The sequence below is a fragment of the Oratosquilla oratoria genome, unplaced genomic scaffold (genome assembly GCF_046742065.1).
Source record: "Oratosquilla oratoria isolate Oo_2021 unplaced genomic scaffold, ASM4674206v1 SCAFFOLD62, whole genome shotgun sequence".
Taxonomy (NCBI): domain Eukaryota; kingdom Metazoa; phylum Arthropoda; class Malacostraca; order Stomatopoda; family Squillidae; genus Oratosquilla; species Oratosquilla oratoria.
Genome location: NW_027467726.1, coordinates 1,016,085 through 1,035,388, shown reverse-complemented (window position 1 = coordinate 1,035,388; position 19,304 = coordinate 1,016,085). Strand labels below are relative to the sequence as shown.

General features: G+C 44.2%; 1 protein-coding gene and 1 pseudogene across 2 annotated transcripts; both read right to left on the bottom strand.

Moving 5' to 3' along the window:
- Nucleotides 1-877: 877 nt before the first annotated feature.
- Nucleotides 878-5,391, bottom strand: LOC143023818 (uncharacterized). 2 transcript variants are annotated; one of them, XM_076182442.1, is made up of 2 exons: nt 4,576-5,391; nt 878-1,138 (listed from the first exon to the last, which is right to left on the bottom strand). In XM_076182442.1, the coding sequence occupies exons 1-2, from the start codon at nt 5,239-5,241 to the stop codon at nt 1,058-1,060; spliced, it is 747 nt and encodes a 248-aa protein (XP_076038557.1). In that variant the 5' UTR covers nt 5,242-5,391; the 3' UTR covers nt 878-1,057. The 2 variants fall into 2 exon arrangements, with proteins under 2 accessions (XP_076038557.1, XP_076038558.1); XM_076182443.1 differs by having other exon boundaries at nt 880-1,135; nt 4,576-5,389.
- A 10,850-nt stretch (nt 5,392-16,241) lies between these two features.
- LOC143023809 (uncharacterized) lies at nt 16,242-19,053 on the bottom strand (annotated as a pseudogene).
- Between the last annotated feature and the right edge of the window lie 251 nt (nt 19,054-19,304).

The following is a 19,304-nucleotide window of genomic DNA, read 5'->3' as shown; positions in this document are numbered from 1 at the left end:
GGGGTGAAAAAGGATTTGGGAGAGAGGGTTGATGAAAGAATATTAGGATGGTTTGGACACATGGAAAGAATGAGTGAAGAAAGACTAGTAAAAGAGGTATGGAAGGCAGATGTGGAGGGAGTGAACATGAGGGGACGTCCTAGAATGAGGTGGATGGATGGGGTGAAGGGGGCTTTGGGGAAGAGGGGAATGTCTGTTGAGGAAGGAAGGGAGAGGACGGAAGACAGAGGTGAGTGGAGAATGGTTGTATATGGATGATGTTGTGACTGCATGAGGAGAAATGGGCGGGGGGGGTGGGGTAGTATGTGTGAGTAAATTTTGACGCAGCCCGAAGGGATTTCTCCCCGTCCTCTCCTTATATGCAAAGGGGGACGGAGAGGGGGGGTCGCCGATTAAATGAAGCGGCCTTGCTGTGGATGTACTGTGTCCTGCGACACTGCTTCTGACCCAGGGCGGTGGGCAGGGTGCAGGGATGACCCGTCATCCAGGAGGTGCTCAGATGAGAGGAAGGGTGGGAGGGGTGTGGAGTGTATTTAGGGATGAAATGGGTGGGAGTGTTTTTATGCCTTTCCCTTTTTGGCTACCTCCCTTGGAAGGGGGAAAAAGCCTTGGTATGTATGTATGAATGATTGACACCCTTTATCTTGCATCGCCAATTCAGAAAAATCTCAAAGTGATCAAAATAAAATCACATGTGGTCACTCATTACGCTGATGCTATTATTATTATTATTATAGGTTTATTCAACAATATTAAATACAATTAGACATACATATATACATTTTTTTTTTTTTTTTTTTTTTACAAAATTGGTAGTTGAAAAAGGAGAGCGAGAAGCAAAGCTTATGGGGAGTTGCTCTCCCTTAAGGAAAAAATTATTTTTATTTATTTATTTTTTGTTACATGGTAGTATGGTACATACACATCTACACACATATATACACACATACATGCATACACATATATACACACACACAATGACATGCGTCACGACGTCCGCTAACTCCGACCTCACGTAGAAATCGGGGGCACGAGCGAGCATCGCAACTTGTGGGGGTCAGGTGAGAGGTGAGAGGTCAGGTCGATTGTTGACGGGACGATAATTGCTTAATGCGCAGATCTGGGTCACCGTGACCTGCTGGAATAGAAAAAAAAAAAAGAGCGGCAGACTTGGGCAGTTTCTCCATGAATACAACCATGAAATGGACCTGAAGTGTTCAATATACTAATACTTATAGATTAAAGACTTTTTTAAGTATCGTTTGAATGATGATAAACATTTTGTCTTAGGTAAATCCTTTTCCAGTTTATTCCATGTGTTAACACCTATAATAGATAAGCATTGGCTTTTTTTGGTTGTTCTGTATTGAGTTTTAAAGAAGTCGTTTGTTTGCCTAGTCGCATAGCGAGTTTCGTAAGTTGAGTAAAATTTCAATATGTTTTGATTCATGTGTTTATTGTAGATTTGGTGCATAACAATGGCAGTTTTGTACTTTATTAAGTCATTGAATTTGAGTAGATTTAGTTTTTTAAATAAATTATTTGTATGTTCCAAACGACCTACATTGCAGATTATACGCAGTGCCCTTTTTTGAGAGGTAATTATGCGTTGAAGATTAGTTTGATAAGTATTACCCCAAATTTCTGAACAATAGTTTAAGTATGGTAGTAGTAGACTACAATAAATGGTACGTAGGGTATTTTCATTGAGGATATTTCTCATTTTATGCATAATTCCTAAAGTTTTGGATATCTTATTTATCACGTGATTTATATGATGTTTCCAATTAAGTTGATCGTCTAAATACACGCCTAGGAATTTACTGACGGACGCTTTTTCAATAATTTCGTTGTTTATTTTGATCGGCTTAGTACTTTCATTATTTTTGTAGAAAAGCAGGTAGTTAGTTTTTGATACGTTTAAGGATAGCTTATTGGCTGAAAACCAGTTGGATAGTTGACATAATCCTTCATTAATTGTCTTGATCAGTTTGTCGGAATTTGTATCGGAGCATAGAATGGTGGTATCGTCGGCGAACAGTATAAATTTCATAAGGTTGGATACATTTGTAATGTCATTAATGTATAGTAAGAATAGTTTGGGTCCTAGAACTGAACCTTGAGGTACTCCGCATGTAACTGGTAGAATGTGTGATCTTTCTTCCTCAATGGCCACATATTGTTTCCTGTTTTTTAGATAATTTTTTAACCAGTCATTAACTTTACCTCTTAGCCCATAGTATTCGGCTTTTCGAATTAGGATTTCATGATTTACTGTGTCAAATGCCTTTTTAAGATCAATAAATATGCCGGCTGTCTTTTTCTTTTGTTCTATATTGTTAGTTATCTCTTCAATTAATTCCATTACTGCTGTAGACGTTGAAAAATTTCGTTGAAATCCATATTGACTATGGTAAATGACGTCATTTTTTTTTAGAAATGAGTCAAGGCGAATTGTGAATAACTTTTCAAGAATTTTGGAAAACTGTGGTAATAGTGAAATTGGTCTATAGTTATTATAACTTGATTTGTCGGCTGATTTGAATATCGGTATTACTTTTGCTATTTTCATTGCATCTGGAAATATCCCTTGTTCAAATGATTTATTGCATATTGTCAGAAAATGATCTTTGATGATAGGCATAATTTGTTTTATGAGGTTCATATTGATTCCTGTGCAATCGAGTGATTTCTTGTTCTGCATTGATTTTACTGTGTTCATAAGTTCGTTTTCCGTGACGGGTTTTAAAAACATAGTGTTATTTATTCGGTGTTTCAAAAATGTCTCGTAAGTTTGATGTGTTGTCTTTATTTGTTTCGCGAGGTTAAGTCCTACATGGGAGAAAAATTCATTAAATTCGTTTGCCACTTCTTTTTTAGTTTTTCCTTTTTTAATAATGTCTATGAATTCATTGGTGTTATTAATTTTGTGCCTAGTTAAGTTGTTTATTACTTCCCATGTCTTTTTTATATTACCTTTATAACCTTCAAGCAGTGTGTCATAGTATTTTTTTTCACAGTTGCGTAAAATTGTTGTAAGTTTGTTTTTGTACACTTTGTATTTGTTTTCGTCTGTCAAGGACTTGCTTTGAATTGATTTCTTGTAAAGTTGGTTTTTCTTTCGACACGCGTTCTTAAGACCGTTTGTAAACCATGGTTTTGAGTTTACGTTACGTGGTTTTATTTCTACTTCTCTCTCTGAGCAGCATTTGTTTACATTACTCATGATAATGCTTACAAATTCGTTATATGATAGATTGGCATTTTCTGACTCGTAAACCTGATCCCAATTTTCTTCTTTTAAGCATTGATTTAATTTTGCAATATCTTTTTCGTCAATTTTACGTTTAAGTACAATTCTGGGTTTTGTTATGCAGTGCATTTCTTTTGGACTGATAGTGAATACCGGTAGATGGTCACTTATATCACTTATTAAGATACCACTATGAATCTCGGAGTTTACAATATTGGTGAAAATGTTATCTATCAATGTTTCACTTGTATTTGTTATTCGGGTTGGTTTATTTATCAAAGGATATATACCTAAAGAGAAAATCATATCTGTAAAGTGTCTTGTTTGTTCATGAGTCTCATACTTAAGTAAATCTATGTTGAAGTCACCACAGAGATATAGATTTTTATTTCTAAATGGAGTTATGATTTCTTCAAGCATATTTGTGAACTCATTGATGTTTGTGCCTGGCTTTCTGTAAATACTTGTTATGACGGTATTTTTTTTAGTTTTACTGAAAATCTCAACAGCTACGCAATCAAATAGGTTTTCATACGAATTAGCGGATTGATTTATTAGTTTGCATGAAATTGATTTTTTTATGAAGATAGAGACTCCGCCGCCTTTTTGGATCTGTCTATCAGCACTGTAAGGAGTATAGTCTTGTAAGAAGTTTACTAGACATCCTGGGTCAATCCATGTTTCGCTTATCACTTTAACGTCAAAGCTTTTATTGAGTAACTTGAGATAACAGTCAATTTTCTGATAATTGGCGTTTAGGCTCCTTGCATTGATGTGAATTAGTGTGAAACCATCAATATCACGAAATACCGTGTCAAATTGTGTATCACTATAGTAATCGCTGTCTTTTGTTAATTTTGAGTAAAAATTTAATTCGGGGTCAATTTGGGTATTATTGTGATTAAATATCGAAAATTCCTTTTCTGATATTTTGTCTATTTCTTTATACTTCTTAATGGCGGTATATACATCTGGGTTTTTTGATGCGAGATTTGGCGCGGAAAACAAAATATTAATTTCTGTGTTTGAGATGGCATGATAGGGAAATGTTTTTGAGCAGTCTAGGCAGAACCAGTTATTGAAAATATTGGGGTTATTTTTGGCAGTATTTACGGGTATATTTGCACACATGAGATGATATAAATGTTTGCATAATGTACATTTGAGGTGATTGGTAGGGACAAGGGTATGGCATGAAGAACAGTTTTTTGATATGTTTGTTTTAGTTTTTGTGTTAGTTGTAGTGTTCATGGTTATGTTTGTGTTAGAAGATTAAGGAATGTGAACTATTGAAATTCAACTAATTGTTCAAGATTACTTACTTGATGTACTTTTTCATCCTTGCACTTGATATACACCTTGCAGTCTCTTGTCCATGTCGAGATGATCTTCCCTTGTTTCCTCATGTCGCGTGCTGTTTTGGCAATCTCTCCGGTTCGTTTTGTCAGGTGTTCATTCACGTAGACGCCCGTCCCCTTCAATTTCTTGGCGTTTTTCAGCACGTTCACCTTCGACTTTCTTGAAACGAATCTCACGATCACATTTTGGGTACCGTCCTGTTTTCTTTTTCCCAGTGTATGGCAAGCTGATATCTCTGTGTCTCTGATCTGTATTCCCTTGTTACTTAGAGAATGGATCACTTGATTTTCTACAATGTTCTGACCACTGTTATCTGCACTATAGTCGGAGTCACCTTTCACAGCTTCCGAATACGTTTTCACAATCTTTAAACCACTGATGATTATATCTTCTCTCCTCGTGTACTGCTCTAGGTCTTCCACTCTAGCTTGGAGATTAACTACAGTCGATTTGAGATATTGTATCTCCTGCCTTTGTTGTTTAACTATCTCTTTCAACTCGCTTAGGAACTGTTGGTCTTCTTTCCTTGCTTGCATCAGGAACTGTCTGTCCTCTTCTCTTGCTTTCACAAGACTCTCCACCATATCTTCAAGTTTCTTGGAGCTGTTGCTGTTTCTGGTATGTGCCATGTTGAATTACTTTCTCGTCGGGAGCGCTGAGCGGAGGGTGTGAACGGCACGAGAGTCAGAGAGCAATGCGATATTTTTCGTAAAATAAAACACTTAAATCTAATCAAATCACAATAAACAGTGTAATTGATATGCCCTTACCTTTACACCCATAAGAAAAGTTAGGTACCGGTACCGTCAGCGTTTAATTACTGTTATTTGATTCTTGGACGTTTGTTTACATCACTTGAATAACAAATATGGCGTATGTCTTGGGGCCTTCACCTTTCAAATTTCCAAACTTCTTGAAAAATAATTTGCATTCCCTCAAAGTGGTTTTTAGAACAAAATATAATATTTGAATACATTACCTGACTTGTACCTTATTCTATATGCGGAGGAGACGTATTGTCGAGTTCATGCGTTCGAGGAAAAGATTTTCTTTAAACATGATGAAAAACGCAATTCGCATATTCTTGGATGAAAATTCGGTTCATAGGAAGTTCATAAAATATTATTTCCTACCTCGATAAAATAAGTTAAAGTTAACATCATAGATAAATGTGGGATTTTATCAATGTATTGTATATAACGGAGGAGACGTATTGTCGAGTTCATGCGTTCGAGGAAAATAGTTTCTTTAACATGATGAAAAACACAATTCGCATATTCTTAGATGAAAATTCGGTTCATAGGAAGTTCATAAGACTATTTTCCACCTAGACAAAAAAGAATAAAGTTCATATCATAGATAAATGGTGTGATTTTATTAATATTACGTAATGAAGTATTGTAGTCACCCCTTTGTTCGTTCTCTATTTCACGCATTGGTTTGAGAAAAAACGTATTTATTTTTCTAACCAATCTAAATATTTGAATTTACACACACACACACACACACGCGCGTTTTTATTTGCCATGGAGGTGAACTGTAGCGGGGGGGGGGGGTGTTATCTTCTTTCAACATCTCTGGCTAATTCAATGGTGGTGTTGGTGGTTTGGCCGGCAAAGTCCTGCATGGTACGGTCTCCCATTCGGGCACATTGTGACCCTCTGAACGGCAAACTGGACAATTTTGAGAAATTTGTAACCACTCGTAAAGACACTCTGGATGAAAGCGATGGTTGCATCGAGTGACGTAGTGGTCACGCATGGGTTTTAGACATATGGGGCAATCTATTCTTTCTTGCGTCGTTGCGTTCGTCTCAAACGACCGGCGACCGTAAAGTTCTTTCAACAGTCTGATCGCCTGAGCTTTTGTAAACGGTGGTAGAATAGATCGACCCAATAATTTGTACTTGCGACAAATGTCCATATAAACCCGACCCAAATTCAACAGCTCTTCGTTTCCGTTGATGAACGACCACAGTATTCTTGCAACGGACTCTTTAGTTTTGACAGAACCTGGGTCAACGCACCCAAAACAAAAATCAGAAAGAATCGCTTGATCGACTGTATTTAGTTCGGTCGAAGTCCCAAAGAGGCTATCTGTTCGTGCTCCAAGCGCTAGCATGCAACGTGCAAAACAGTGCATGCCCAACTTCGCGTCTTTTTCCAATCCAATTTGAAGCGCTGTTTTGTTATTCAGCTTGTCCCGTATTTCCGGATGAGGCAACCGCGTGGGGTACTTTTCCTGCAACATGTGTAATAGATTGCAATTCTCGAGACCAATCAAATGGTGCAATATTGTTCCAGATTTGTTGTGTACAAACGATAGGTTGGCACCTGCTTCGATCAAGGTTTTAAATTTTCCAAAAAGCCGATCACAGTATCCAATCCGACTCATTTCACCCCTTGATAATTTTCCGTTAACCAGCCGCTTCATTTCATTTTTTTCAAGATCCTTTTTCATTCTCGAAATTTGTTTTACGACGACAAAGAGGGGTGTGAAATTTTCCACGTCGGTCACTTCGAGATTGGCTTGAAGTTCTGGTAGAGCCAAGAGTGCCAAAAAAAATATTTTGGCTTACATTTTTGATAATGGCGTAATGAAGCAACCCCCCTTTGCGTGTCGTATGAGTTGTTGCTGGCCAACGATGTTTAGACAGCATTTTTCCAAGAATATCTGGTTTCGTTACATTGGCATTGGCCAAATGTTTCAACCGGGTGTTTCTGGTTTCTGGTTTCATCGTGGTATCGTGTGTGTATAAGAAAAACAATATAAAAAACATTCATTTCCCGAAAGGGTTTTATTTTTACAAAAGTCAAAGTGTTATATTCAGTTGACGCAAAACCGCTTTCAATTTCCCTGTGTTTTGAAACATCTCGCGGAAGATTTGTAATTTCTTGTTGATGAGCTCAATTTCTTCCTTCATCTTTGTTTTTCCCATTTCGTAATCCACCAGCTGCTTCTTCATTTCTTCAATCATTTCAACCAACCGCATGGTAATAGATTGGGGTTTCAGGGTTGTTCTTGGAACGGGAATAGGATCAGCCACTGCAAAGTTAACACCGGATTGCTCAAGAGCCTGCTCTATCAGAGGTGTCAAGGGTGTTTCTGTTGCATTTGAAATAGTTTTTGCCAAGTTCAGGCACAGCGGTCGCGAGCTTGTGTCGCTCCCGTTGCCCGGGATCCTCACCAGGGACCTACTGATTTCGTTGATCTTGTACTGTGGCGCCATTTTTTCCTCCGCTGAATTTTGTGCTCTCTGTGGAGAGAAAAAAAAAAAAAAAGAATAACAATAATCAAAAGGGCGGGTGCGGTTTTTGACGGCGCTCGATTCCTCACATGCTGCTGCCGTCTTTTTTTTTTTTTTGTCTTCACCCCCCCCCTCCCAGTCAGACACCCGACTTATCCCATAGATACGTACCTGAACACGGACGGATGCCAGACTAGTATGTGTCTCCACGCTTGGGCACCCAGCTTATATGTTTATGTGCTGTTGGCCCCGCCCACTCACCCACTGGACTGCACATGCGCACTTGATAAGCATTTTTTCTTTTCCGTCAGGTTTCTCTCGCCTTCTCTTTTGCCAATGTAATGAAACTTTACGCAACATCTCGTAATTATAATGGACTATCTATAAAGTGGGATGGAAAATTACCTGAGGATGAATATAGGCGCCTTGTGAAAGTGTACAATAAAGTAATCGCGGTTACAAATGTCGTCACTGAACCTATACGACAAGTCGTTTGGTACGGGTCATCAATCTTTAAACCTCTTCATTTTGCTCTTAGAAAAGAGGAGGGAATGCAAGAAAAAATATTGGCCGCTCAAATGTTCCCGATGGGTCTATTTTCTGCCAACGTGGCAGTATTGATGGCAGCTCTAAAAGAGAAGGTAAATATAGTGCTGGGATTGGATTTACTGAACATTGGCTTGTATCACGGCGATCTATTTTTCAGTGCTGAACTGGCAGACAAAATTTACACGAGATATCAGCGTACCAGAACGGACGATCGCGATACCATGGAACGTTGGGCCGCCGTAATGCGACGTGTTTCGAATCTAAAGAGCGCTCCGGCATTTCACACGCCAGAACATTTGTGGATCTTTGGAGGGGAAATGGGTAGCGGGTTATCGTGCACGGGCTCGTCGATGGCGACTCTACATCACGAACGGTTCTTGAGTCATCTATACAAAATAACATTCAGTACCTTCAAACCCAACACGGAACACGACCAATTTTTACACCAGTCCTTGCAAACCACGTTTGCATATATGATGTCGATGAAAAATATTACAGAAACCAAGCCTCTGGCACAGCTAGAATTTTTGGACGATGCGAGTCCACCTCTAACAGTAAAAAATATCGAGGAGTTTCTATAAGGTGACCACGAAGCCTTGTTAGCCCACAAGTATCTACAAACTAGACACCCCGGTTTGGCGACCCCGTCCATCATACCCGGGAGCTATGATTTGAAACATTTCCCACCCCATTTATTGATGACGAAGCCCGGTCATCAGACGTTGGACCCGTACAAGTTTTTGACAACCTTGGCATTCGGAGCTGGGTGGGACGAGCATTTGAAAAGAGAAACGGGTAGGGCGGCAATGTTACGGGGATCCACCGATGATTGTACCGACGTGGATCATATTCTCCTTGTACAACAAAAGGACGTTTTTTTAAATGTGGCCATTACATATGTGGCAAATTATATACGTCAAGTTTGCGATGATGCTAGCGATGAATCTAACCTCGATTCGGGTCTCGTAGAATTAAAAGAGAAAATGCGGATGCTCATAGATAGAATTGCCGTGTTGCCTAAAAAAAATGGGATGATTCTAACTCATCTGGCACTCTTCAAAGCGATCGATTCTGCTCATCATACAACGCCATTTGTACTCTTTCCATTATCGTGTGAGTGAACGGATCGACCCGCCCGTAACGCTTTCGTCAAACGAATTGATGTTAGAAATGGATTATAAAGACAACAAACATCTTCCCGAAGGATGCGTCCCCCACGGCTTTGAGTTGACCGATATAATTATTTTGTGGGACGAAAACCTAGAATGCCCGGTGAGTCTTGTGTATAACGCTCATAGAATTTATTATGATGATTCTAAGAATGATGAAATAATAATTCGAGAGAAAAAGAAATATTGGGCGAACGATAAAAAAATAAGACAACGGTTGTTTGCCGACCAATACTATTCACACGCATCTCAAACCCAAGCATTGGGAGCAAAAAGTTTTGATGAAATCGAGACTACCCGGGAACCCAACAGGCGCGGCTTTTTTGCATTATCGAGGGATGCGCTCGAAATGGCAGCGTTGAGGTCAATCGATAAAACCACAATGCAAAATGCATTGACCGATATGAGAAAAATCATTTCTAAAGGAATCTCAAAAACGCGGGAGGAAACGTTACTAAAAAATTCCTTTGCTGCGGCGAGCAAGCTTGGTTTGGTCTTGCGTTCCAACAAACTCGTTATCAAATACAAGGGACGACCGTTGGCAGAAGAGATGCGCTCTCTCGTACGCAACTCCAGATCGGCATCGAGTGTAATGAGAGAAATGGGCCTGAATGTTCCCTCTACCATCGACGAATCTTACGCCGCCGAAATGGCCGATGTTTACCCGGATTCAGAGATTGCGGCCGTCGAGAAAACACTGGACGATTTCGTCCAGGATATGCCGACCGTGGCAAAAAGGCTAAAGAAAAACGTGGCTGACGGTGTCGGGGTGTTTGTTGGACGCTACGGGTTAACGGCCATCGTCGGCGGGATCGTGGACGCGTTTTTATCTTTGGAACCTTTGGGTGTGGCAAGAATGCATTCTTCCGAGGGAATTCATTTGAACCGTAAGGTAAACTCGACAGCGTGCAAGTTGGCATCGTACGAGAGCCAAGGATTAGATGTCATCGATATGGTCAATCTCCCCGTGGGTTTATCGCTGTCGCGGCGTGACGATGGTCTAAGTTTGCAAAGAGCCGTGGCCGACATAGCTCTTGATTTTGGGGGTGACGTGACAAAAGGAAGACGACGTCAAGTCGTCGTAGATCGAACCGACGGCGGATTCAACAATCGCTTTATCGTTGTTGGATCCGTCGCGGTGGGAGCTGCAGTTTGCGGCCTGGCCTGGGGGAGTTTGGGTTGGGTGGTGGGGACCCTGGTGGGTTTGGTGATGTTGATCATTCTGTGGACCACCCAATTTTTTTTCTCATCATCATCATTATCATCAACCCCTTCCGTGCCAGGTGGTGGCACCACTTCTCCATGGCACCGTCGTGGTAACGAAGGCGAGGAAAGGATGGAGGAAAGGGAAACAAAAAAATAATGTACATTTTTTAATACATCAAACACGGCGTGGCTCCAGCCGGCGGCGCCTATAAAGCGGGAACTCCACCATCAAGGACGATATTATCGCAGCACCCATGACCAAGCATGGACGTGTGCACATACGAAGACAAATTCAAAAGATCCATCGAGGAAGCGTCAGAGGGAGGATATACGGTACGAGAAATATGTCCTGCTGCCCACCTTCAATGGATTTCGTCGGTGGCCAAATGGGCGGTGACTGGTTGCACACTGCACACATATAATAGTTTGTTCTCGACGTACAATGCACTCATGACCGACAATGAGAACAAACCAGTTTTTCTAATGTGTGTTAACATGGCCAGACACATGAATGCCGATAAGGCAGAAGTATTCATGGCTGTAACGATCGACCGCTTCTGTTGGCCCACCACGATTGGAGAACGCAACAACATCAACCACATGAAAAATTTCGGGTCAGATTTCGACCTGTGTAGTGTCGACACACTGTACATGATGTTTGTGAGACTCGACGACACGACGAGTGACGAGGAGGAGCAGGAATTGGTGAGGGATTACGTGATGCATCCGCGGATTGATGGTGTTGAAGAAGAAGGCGTGTTCTCTGACCCGCTGTTGTGTAACGAACTGTTTGAAAAAATACTGGCGTGTAAAACCGTCGATTCTTTCATCGTATCGCTGTTACTGGAACGCGTGCTTTACTTGGGCCCGGCGGCACCGCTGCTGTTGTTGGAATACAAACTTTTGCTAGCGGCAACTAACGATAAGAATTTTCGAGTGGTACACGGTGCGGTGATGCGGGGCCAAGTCGACATGGAGATGTGCACCCGCGGCGAAGGAAACGTCTCTTTCCTATTCTATTTTGCCAAGTTGGACAAACTCAATTTTGCAAAAGTACTCAAAGACTGGTTACCGTTATGTCCTCGTTCCTTTGACCACGTATATGCCACTGTGTGTTTTCTCGTAAACGAGGTAACGGAGTCTTGGACTGAAATGGCCATCAACAAGTGCACTAGAAGTGATTTTTGCGAACAAAAATGGATGTTGTTACTCAACTTGATGGAGAAGTCACATCCAAACCCGGTGGAATTGGCCGTTGCCATGATAAGGTTGAATTATCCAGAACTGTTAAAAAAGGTTTTGGATGAAAACGAGTTTTCACACAGGGATCTCAAGAGACTTGCAAACTTTAGTGTGACCAGTGAGGCTGCACTAGAAACCATATTGTCAAAGCATGGTTGGCTAGCCAAAACGCACACGACAGGCGAGGGCGCATTATTTCACCATGCCATATCACACAATGTGAAAAGTTTCCCCCGTTTGTTGCAGATACCACAAATCCGGGATAATATCGACGTTATGGACAGTTCGGGGGACACTCCGATGATGATGGCGGCCAGATGCGAACACAAACGCATATTTTTGTCACTCATCGAGGCTGGTGCCAACGTATCCTTTGTGAACGCCGACGCATTTTCAATCTTGCATGTATTGGCCACCGTCTCTAGCGATACGGGGTTGACCTTTTGCAAATGGACCCAATTGGATCATGCAAACAGAGTACGTTTACCCAACCTTGAAATCCGATGCTCTGACAGAAACCTGACAGCCCTTCAGTTGGCACTAGATGAAAAAATATCACTGGTTTGCGTTTTCCATGTTAATCTTGTGGGCTTCAGCAAATGGTCTTTATGGCAAGTCTACATACCTTAGTTGTGCGGATTTAATGTTTCTGAAATTGGATCATATCGCTCTTTATTTCATTGAACTGGGTAACACAAAACCGTCCAAAGAACGATTACTGCATGCCTTTATAGAGGACAATATTATTACCCATTGGTTTAGTGAGAACAAGGGTTGGTTTGCAAGGGATTTGTTTGCAAAATATGGTTTCCCGACACCGCCTTTCAGTAAGCACGATGCCGTCAAGTTTCTAAAAATTATGTACGGACACAGGAAGTTTATCACAACGAGGTCGACGGATAAGGAGGCAGAAGAGGATTGCGCCATATGTCTGACAAAAATGGGCGAATACCACCACATCACTAGTTGCAGACACTGTTTTCATGCAGAGTGTTTTGACGAATCTCTTCGTTATTCGCGCTCGTGTCCACTCTGACGTAAAGGTGGGCAAGAACCTCCTAAATTTGATATCGTAGAAAGTGAAACGCTGCCCCCAAAACCGCCGACGCCACCGTTGAACAAGGTGGAAGTGACAGTGTGTAGACCACGAAAAAAAGCGACTCAAGCCGAACGCCGGTGGAGAAATTGTGACTCAATTTTTTGTCGATGATGAAGGTTGGGTGTTTGAAATTTTTTTGTAACCAATAAATAAAAATGTCTTTTTTTTTGTACAACAAAGATATATTTATCATCCCTACATATAACCCTTTAGCGGGCAAGATTTCGTCCTCGTGTCATCAACAAGGTCGAAAATCCCGTGCACCACCGCGTCTGGGGTTACTGGTTTGATTTTTCACGGAGACGAATTACCGCGAAGAAAAGTTATTGTATGAAAAATAAAATTTTCCTTGCTCCATTTTTGTCTTTTTTTCCACCAAATCCAAAGGCCACAGTCCAGAGATGGATTTTTTTGCGATGTTGATTGCAGCATTAACGTCTCGGTCCAGGAAGAATCCGCCAATGTGGCACCGTGACGATGTTGGCGCAGAAGCAGAAGTCGAAGACTCACCAATGGTCGAAGATAATTCTTGACGCACAAGCGAACATTTTACGAGACCTCTGACTTGCCTCATGCGCTTCTCCATTTTTGTCCTCGACTTCTCTCATAACCTTTTTCGTAGGAGCCAGACACCGATGACAAACTTTGGACGTGAAATTCTCGTCTATCGAAAAGAAGAAAAGGACACTTGCCCGCTAAAGGGATAATCATTTTTAAACAAAGAAACGGGGAATCCCCGCCCTCTCCAGCAAAAACTCTAAGTGTCGTACTCTGTCATTGGAAAGGCCGCCAAGGCAGATAAATCATCTCGAGACATTGTCTGTACACGTGATGCCGACCATACCATATCGCCACGAATGGCAAAGGGGTGGGTGTCGTTCACGTTTCGCTCCACTGCCGGCTTGTGAGCGGCGTCGTCATCGTCGTCGTCGTCGTCGTTCAACATTCGTAAAGCGGCACCGAGAGATGTGTTTCCACGCCTAGCGTCCATGTACTTGTCAAACTGGGCAAACACGTCAGTCACGACACTATCCGTCGGTGCATCGAGAGCTGGGTGATTCAAAATTCTATCTAGCCAATCTTCGTTGCCATTCAAAACATTAATCAGGGGTAAGGGGAATCCGGGATTTTGCAGCCCGATCACCGATTTTCTCATGCGCACAGCATTTCTTAGCGCCCACACGCCTGCGACACAAAGCAGGTCGTTATCTTTTGATCGGGGGGCAGCGCCTATCGGGTCCCCTCCTCTTTCTCCTCCTCCTCTCGGAGTGTTGTTTAATACGCACTTGGTAGCTGTTGAATCGATAAATCTATCATCGTCAGCGGTGTATAACGCCGATGCGAGAAGAGCATAAATGCCGAAAAATGCATACCCCACGGCTTTTTGGGCCATGTCTATTTGTTTCTTGGTGTATTCGACATTGTTGTTATCCAGGGATAATTGAATCAACTTGTTGTCAAACTCGACCAACTGTTGGTTGCCTTCGTGAGACGTATGCGGAGGTGACCATTTCAGACCGAGAAGCGTTTTGAAGCAATCCTGTACCGACGTCGGACCTTCGTTGTAGTACTCAAACGCCCGTGTCATCTTGCGTTCTACTTGTTCCTCGGTTCCGTATTTGAGCGCATCCACAAAATCAAAAGATTCTGTAGCCTTGTGAATGATGCCAATCGAACATTTTGGACAGAGTAGAAGGGAATGGAAATCTAGCAATATCAAATCGGTCAACAAGCGTCTACAAACCCTCCTCTCTGGAACTCTGGGTACCGTTGCAGTGCCGGCGGCAAGAAACATAAAGTTCCACAAACAATAATAGACCGCAGTACTATATGCACCCGTTATTGCAAAATTAGAAAACAAGAGTTGTCTGGTTGAAAAAATGTCATCGACCGCCTTTTCCACCGTCAGGCTGGGATCGTCTTTCATCTGTCGTTTCACCTCGCGATGGAAAGCCTCTACCCCTCTCGTGTCTAGTTCCCTGCTCATCATCTTATGCGGGCCGATATTAACGGCTTTCGGTACGGCATCTTCCGCTCTGCGTTCCGACTCGGAGAGGGAAGCACGGCGTGTCGCATCTACCGGGGCGGCCGCTACCAAGTTTTCGACCTTCTTGAGAAGAAACGCGTATTCGTCTGAAAGGAGCGGGATCAATTTTCCCATCACTTGGTTGCCCAGCACGGTATCGTAAAAGTCTCCCTCGAAAGCGGGGGCCGCCGTTTCCGCACCCGTCGCGGTAATGGCGATGGCGGTCCTTTTGATGGAGGACGCGGCATACTTGTGCGCGATGGCGGATCCGCAGCCTGGTAAAACGAAACGGTCGACGCGCTCTAGGATCTCGACCTCGAGGTCGTCATCGGGGCGCACTCTTACGGGCATTTCAACACCATTCGATTTGTCGTAAATGTCGCGTTTCCATGCAACGACGCTCACTAAAGTGTAACAAAAGAGTGAAACGATTCTATCTAGTCTGGCCGATACCAAACGGCCGAAATCGCTGTAGGTGGTTCGCACCAGTTCGCGGTCCAGAACGGCAGAAGGGTGTTGGTAGTAATTCGACTCGTTGTTGGCCGCCGCCGCCAAGATTGCGCATTGCATCATCCATTCGAAGGCGTTGAAGGCATTCAATAGCGGGGTCGTGGTCAACTCGACCGTGTCCCCGAGAACTTGTAAACCAACAGACGATAGCCGCCAGTGTGGGTTCAAGACTTGTTTGGATATGTCGTTGACGGCGTCGCTTATGGTGTTCCACGTGTTTTTTGTAAACAAGGGTGATTCCGTGCACCTTTCCGGACTCAAGGGTGCGAGCGTCGAGGTGGAACCAAAAATATCGGTAGCCAATGTCCTAACGGGGGTGGAGGCATCGTATGTCTCCATGGCTTGGAGGCTTTTCAGCAAAGCTTCCGATGCATAACGCTGTTGCTTTTTTCTGGATGCCAAGATGCTGTTCTCTACATCTTCGCTTGTCAAACCGAGTATATTCATCTTTCCTCACCGTCGTCCAAGGAGTGTTTAATTTAATTTTTTTTTCTTTATATTTTTATCTTCCTAATTTTTTATTCAAAAAATCAGATACTATATCCAAAAGTTCTTCTACATGCTGTTCCGATAAAATATTTCTAAATACTCCTTTTATAACATCTTGCCCCGTCTCTCCTTGCTTTGACCCCTGTGGTCCCTGCGGTCCTTGGTCCCTGCGGCCCCTGTGGTCCCTGCGATCCCGTATCGCCTTTCTTTCCCGGTGGTCCCGTATCCCCTTTCTTTCCCGGCGGCCCCTGTGGTCCCTGCGGTCCTGTCTCGCCTTTCTCTCCCGGCGGTCCCGTATCGCCTTTCTTCCCCGGCGCCCCCGTTCGTCCCTGCTCCCCCCTTTGTCTCGGCCCTGTCGGTCCTCTCCGTCCCTTATCTCCCTTCGGCCCTTTCTCTCCCGTCGGCCCTTGCGCCCCTTGTTTTCCTTGCTGCCCTGTATCACCTTTCTCTCCCTCCGGCCCTTGCGGCCCCGTCGGCCCTTGCGCCCCTTGTTTTCCTTGCGGCCCCGTACCGCCTTTCTCTCCCTCCGGCCCTTGCGGCCCCGTCGGCCCTTGCGGCCCCGTCGGCCCTTGCGCCCCTTGTTTTCCTCGCGGTCCCGTACCGCCTTTCTCTCCCTCCGGCCCTTGCGGCCCCAACAATTTCTCCTGTCCTAAAAGTATTCGTGAACACAGATAGGCAACGATCGATGAAATAACGAATGATACCAACAAAACAGTGACAATGAAATGCATTTTCATCTAATGATGATATTTTTGAATAAAGAAACTTTAAAAAGTTTTACAGAGAAAACTTAGCATTTGGCCCTTGCGGTCCTTGGTCACCTTTATCTCCTTGCGGCCCCGGCAGTCCCCGAGGTCCTACCGACCCCTGTACCCCCCGCGGTCCTTGGTCGCCTTTCTCTCCCTGCGGCCCCGGCGGTCCCATCGGTCCTTGCGCCCCCCGTATTCCTTGCGGTCCTTGGTCACCTCTCTCTCCCTGCGACCCCCGTTTTCCTGTTAATCCTGTATAATGGTCAGATTTACGGCCCCTATTTCCTTCAGGCCCCATTTCTCCCTCCGGTCCTTTCTCTCCCTGCGGCCCCTGCGGTCCCATCGGTCCTTCCGGCCCTGCATCACCTTCCTCCCCCTTTGGTCCTTGCGGTCCCGTATCACCCTGCGGCCCTGGAACACCTTCCTTTCCCTGGGGCCCTTGCGGTCCTGTGACGCCTTGGGGTCCCGTATCACCTCTCTTTCCCTGCGGTCCCGGCGATCCTGTATCACCTTCCTTTCCCTTCGGCCCTTGCGGCCCCGGCAGCACTGTTCTTAGGAACGACTGATGGGTAACGATCGATGAAACAACGAACGAAACCAACACGACAATACAAATGTAATACATTTTCGTTAACCGATACTTTTTTTTTTATCCGAAACTTAAAAAAATGTTTTTATAAGGGAAAAAAAAAAAACTTTATTTGCAAGACCCGAAAAGGACACTTGCCCGCTAAAGGGATAAGGTCTATAATATGGACACGTTAGGTGGGATTCCCGCCTCGAGCGGGCCGATAGAACAGTATATGACGTATTTTTCCGGCATTTGATTTTTTCCTCTCAATATCAGATAATATATCAATAAGTTTTTCTACCTGTTCTTCCAATAAAATGTTCTTAAATACTCTTTTTATAACATCTAGCTCCATCTCCCCTTGTTTTGACCCCTGTGGTCCCTGCGGTCCTTGGTCACCTTTTTCCCCCTGCGGCCCCTGTGGTCCCCGCGGTCCTGTATCGCCCTTATCTCCCGGCGGTCCCGTATCGCCTTTCTTTCCCGGCGGCCCCTGTGGGCCCTGCGGTCCTGTCTCGCCTTTCTCTCCCGGCGGTCCCGTATTGCCTTTCTTTCCCGGTATCCCGGAAAATCCCTGCGGCCCCCGAGTTCCCATCTCCCCTTTCTCTCCCCGCGACCCCCGCGGTCCTTGGTCGCCTTTCTCTCCCTGCGGCCCCGTTTGTCCCACCGGCCCTTCCGGCCCAGTATCGCCTTTCTCTCCCTGCGGTTCTCGCAACCCCGCCGGCCCTCGCACCCCTTCTTTTCCTTGTGGCCCTGTATCGCCTCTCTTTCCCTCCGGCCCTTGCGGTCCCGTCTCGCCTTTCTTTCCTTTCGGTCCCGTCTCACCTTTACCCCCCTCCGGCCCTTGCGGACCCAACAATTTCACCTGCCTTAAAAATATTTGTAAACCCAGATAGGCAACGATCGATAAAATAACGAACGAGACCAACAAAACAATAACAATGAAACACATTTTCATTTAATGATGATATATATAGAAACTTTAAAAAAAATTTACGCCGGTCCTTGCACCCCCTATATCCCTTGCGGTCCTTGGTCACCTTTATCTCCCTGCTGCCCCGGCAGTCCCCGAGGTCCTACCGACCCCTGTACCCCCCGCGATCCTTGGTCGCCTTTCTCTCCCTGCAGCCCCGGCAGTCCCTGAGGTCCCTGGTCACCTTTTTCCCCCTGCGGTCCTTGGTCACCCTTTTCTCCCTGCGGCCCCGGCATTCCACTAGGTCCCTCAAAAAACCACGTTGTCACGCCCTTCTTTCCACGCCCCCCCATCTGACCTTTCCTTCCTTCCTTCCCTCGCATCCCCTGTGGTCCTACCGGTCCTTCAGGCCCTGCATCACCTTCCTTCCCCTTTGGTCCTTGCGGTCCCGTATCACCCTGCGGCCCTGAAACACCTTCCTTCCCCTGCGGCCCTTGCGGTCCTGTGACGCCTTGGGGTCCCGTGTCACCTTTTTCACCCTGCGGTCCCGGCGATCCCGCATCGCCTTTCTTTCCCTCGGGCCCCGGCAGCAGCACTGTTCCTAAAAGTGACTGATGAGTAACGATCGATGAAACAACGAAAGAAACCAACACGACAATACAAATGTAATACATTTTCGTTAACCGATACTTTTTATTCCGAAACTTAAAAAAATATGTTTTTATTATATAAAAAAAGAAAACAAAAAATTACAATGTGAGCGAGTTCCACACCCGGGTTATATACCTTTGGGCAGGAAACGCCTCAGGGATTATTCCCCACGCCCCAGCTAAAAATGTGTAAAGGTCATTTTACATCTAACATAAAGCGTACGGACGAAATTTCTCTGCCGACGGTCGGACGGGGACAAAAATCTATTGGAAAA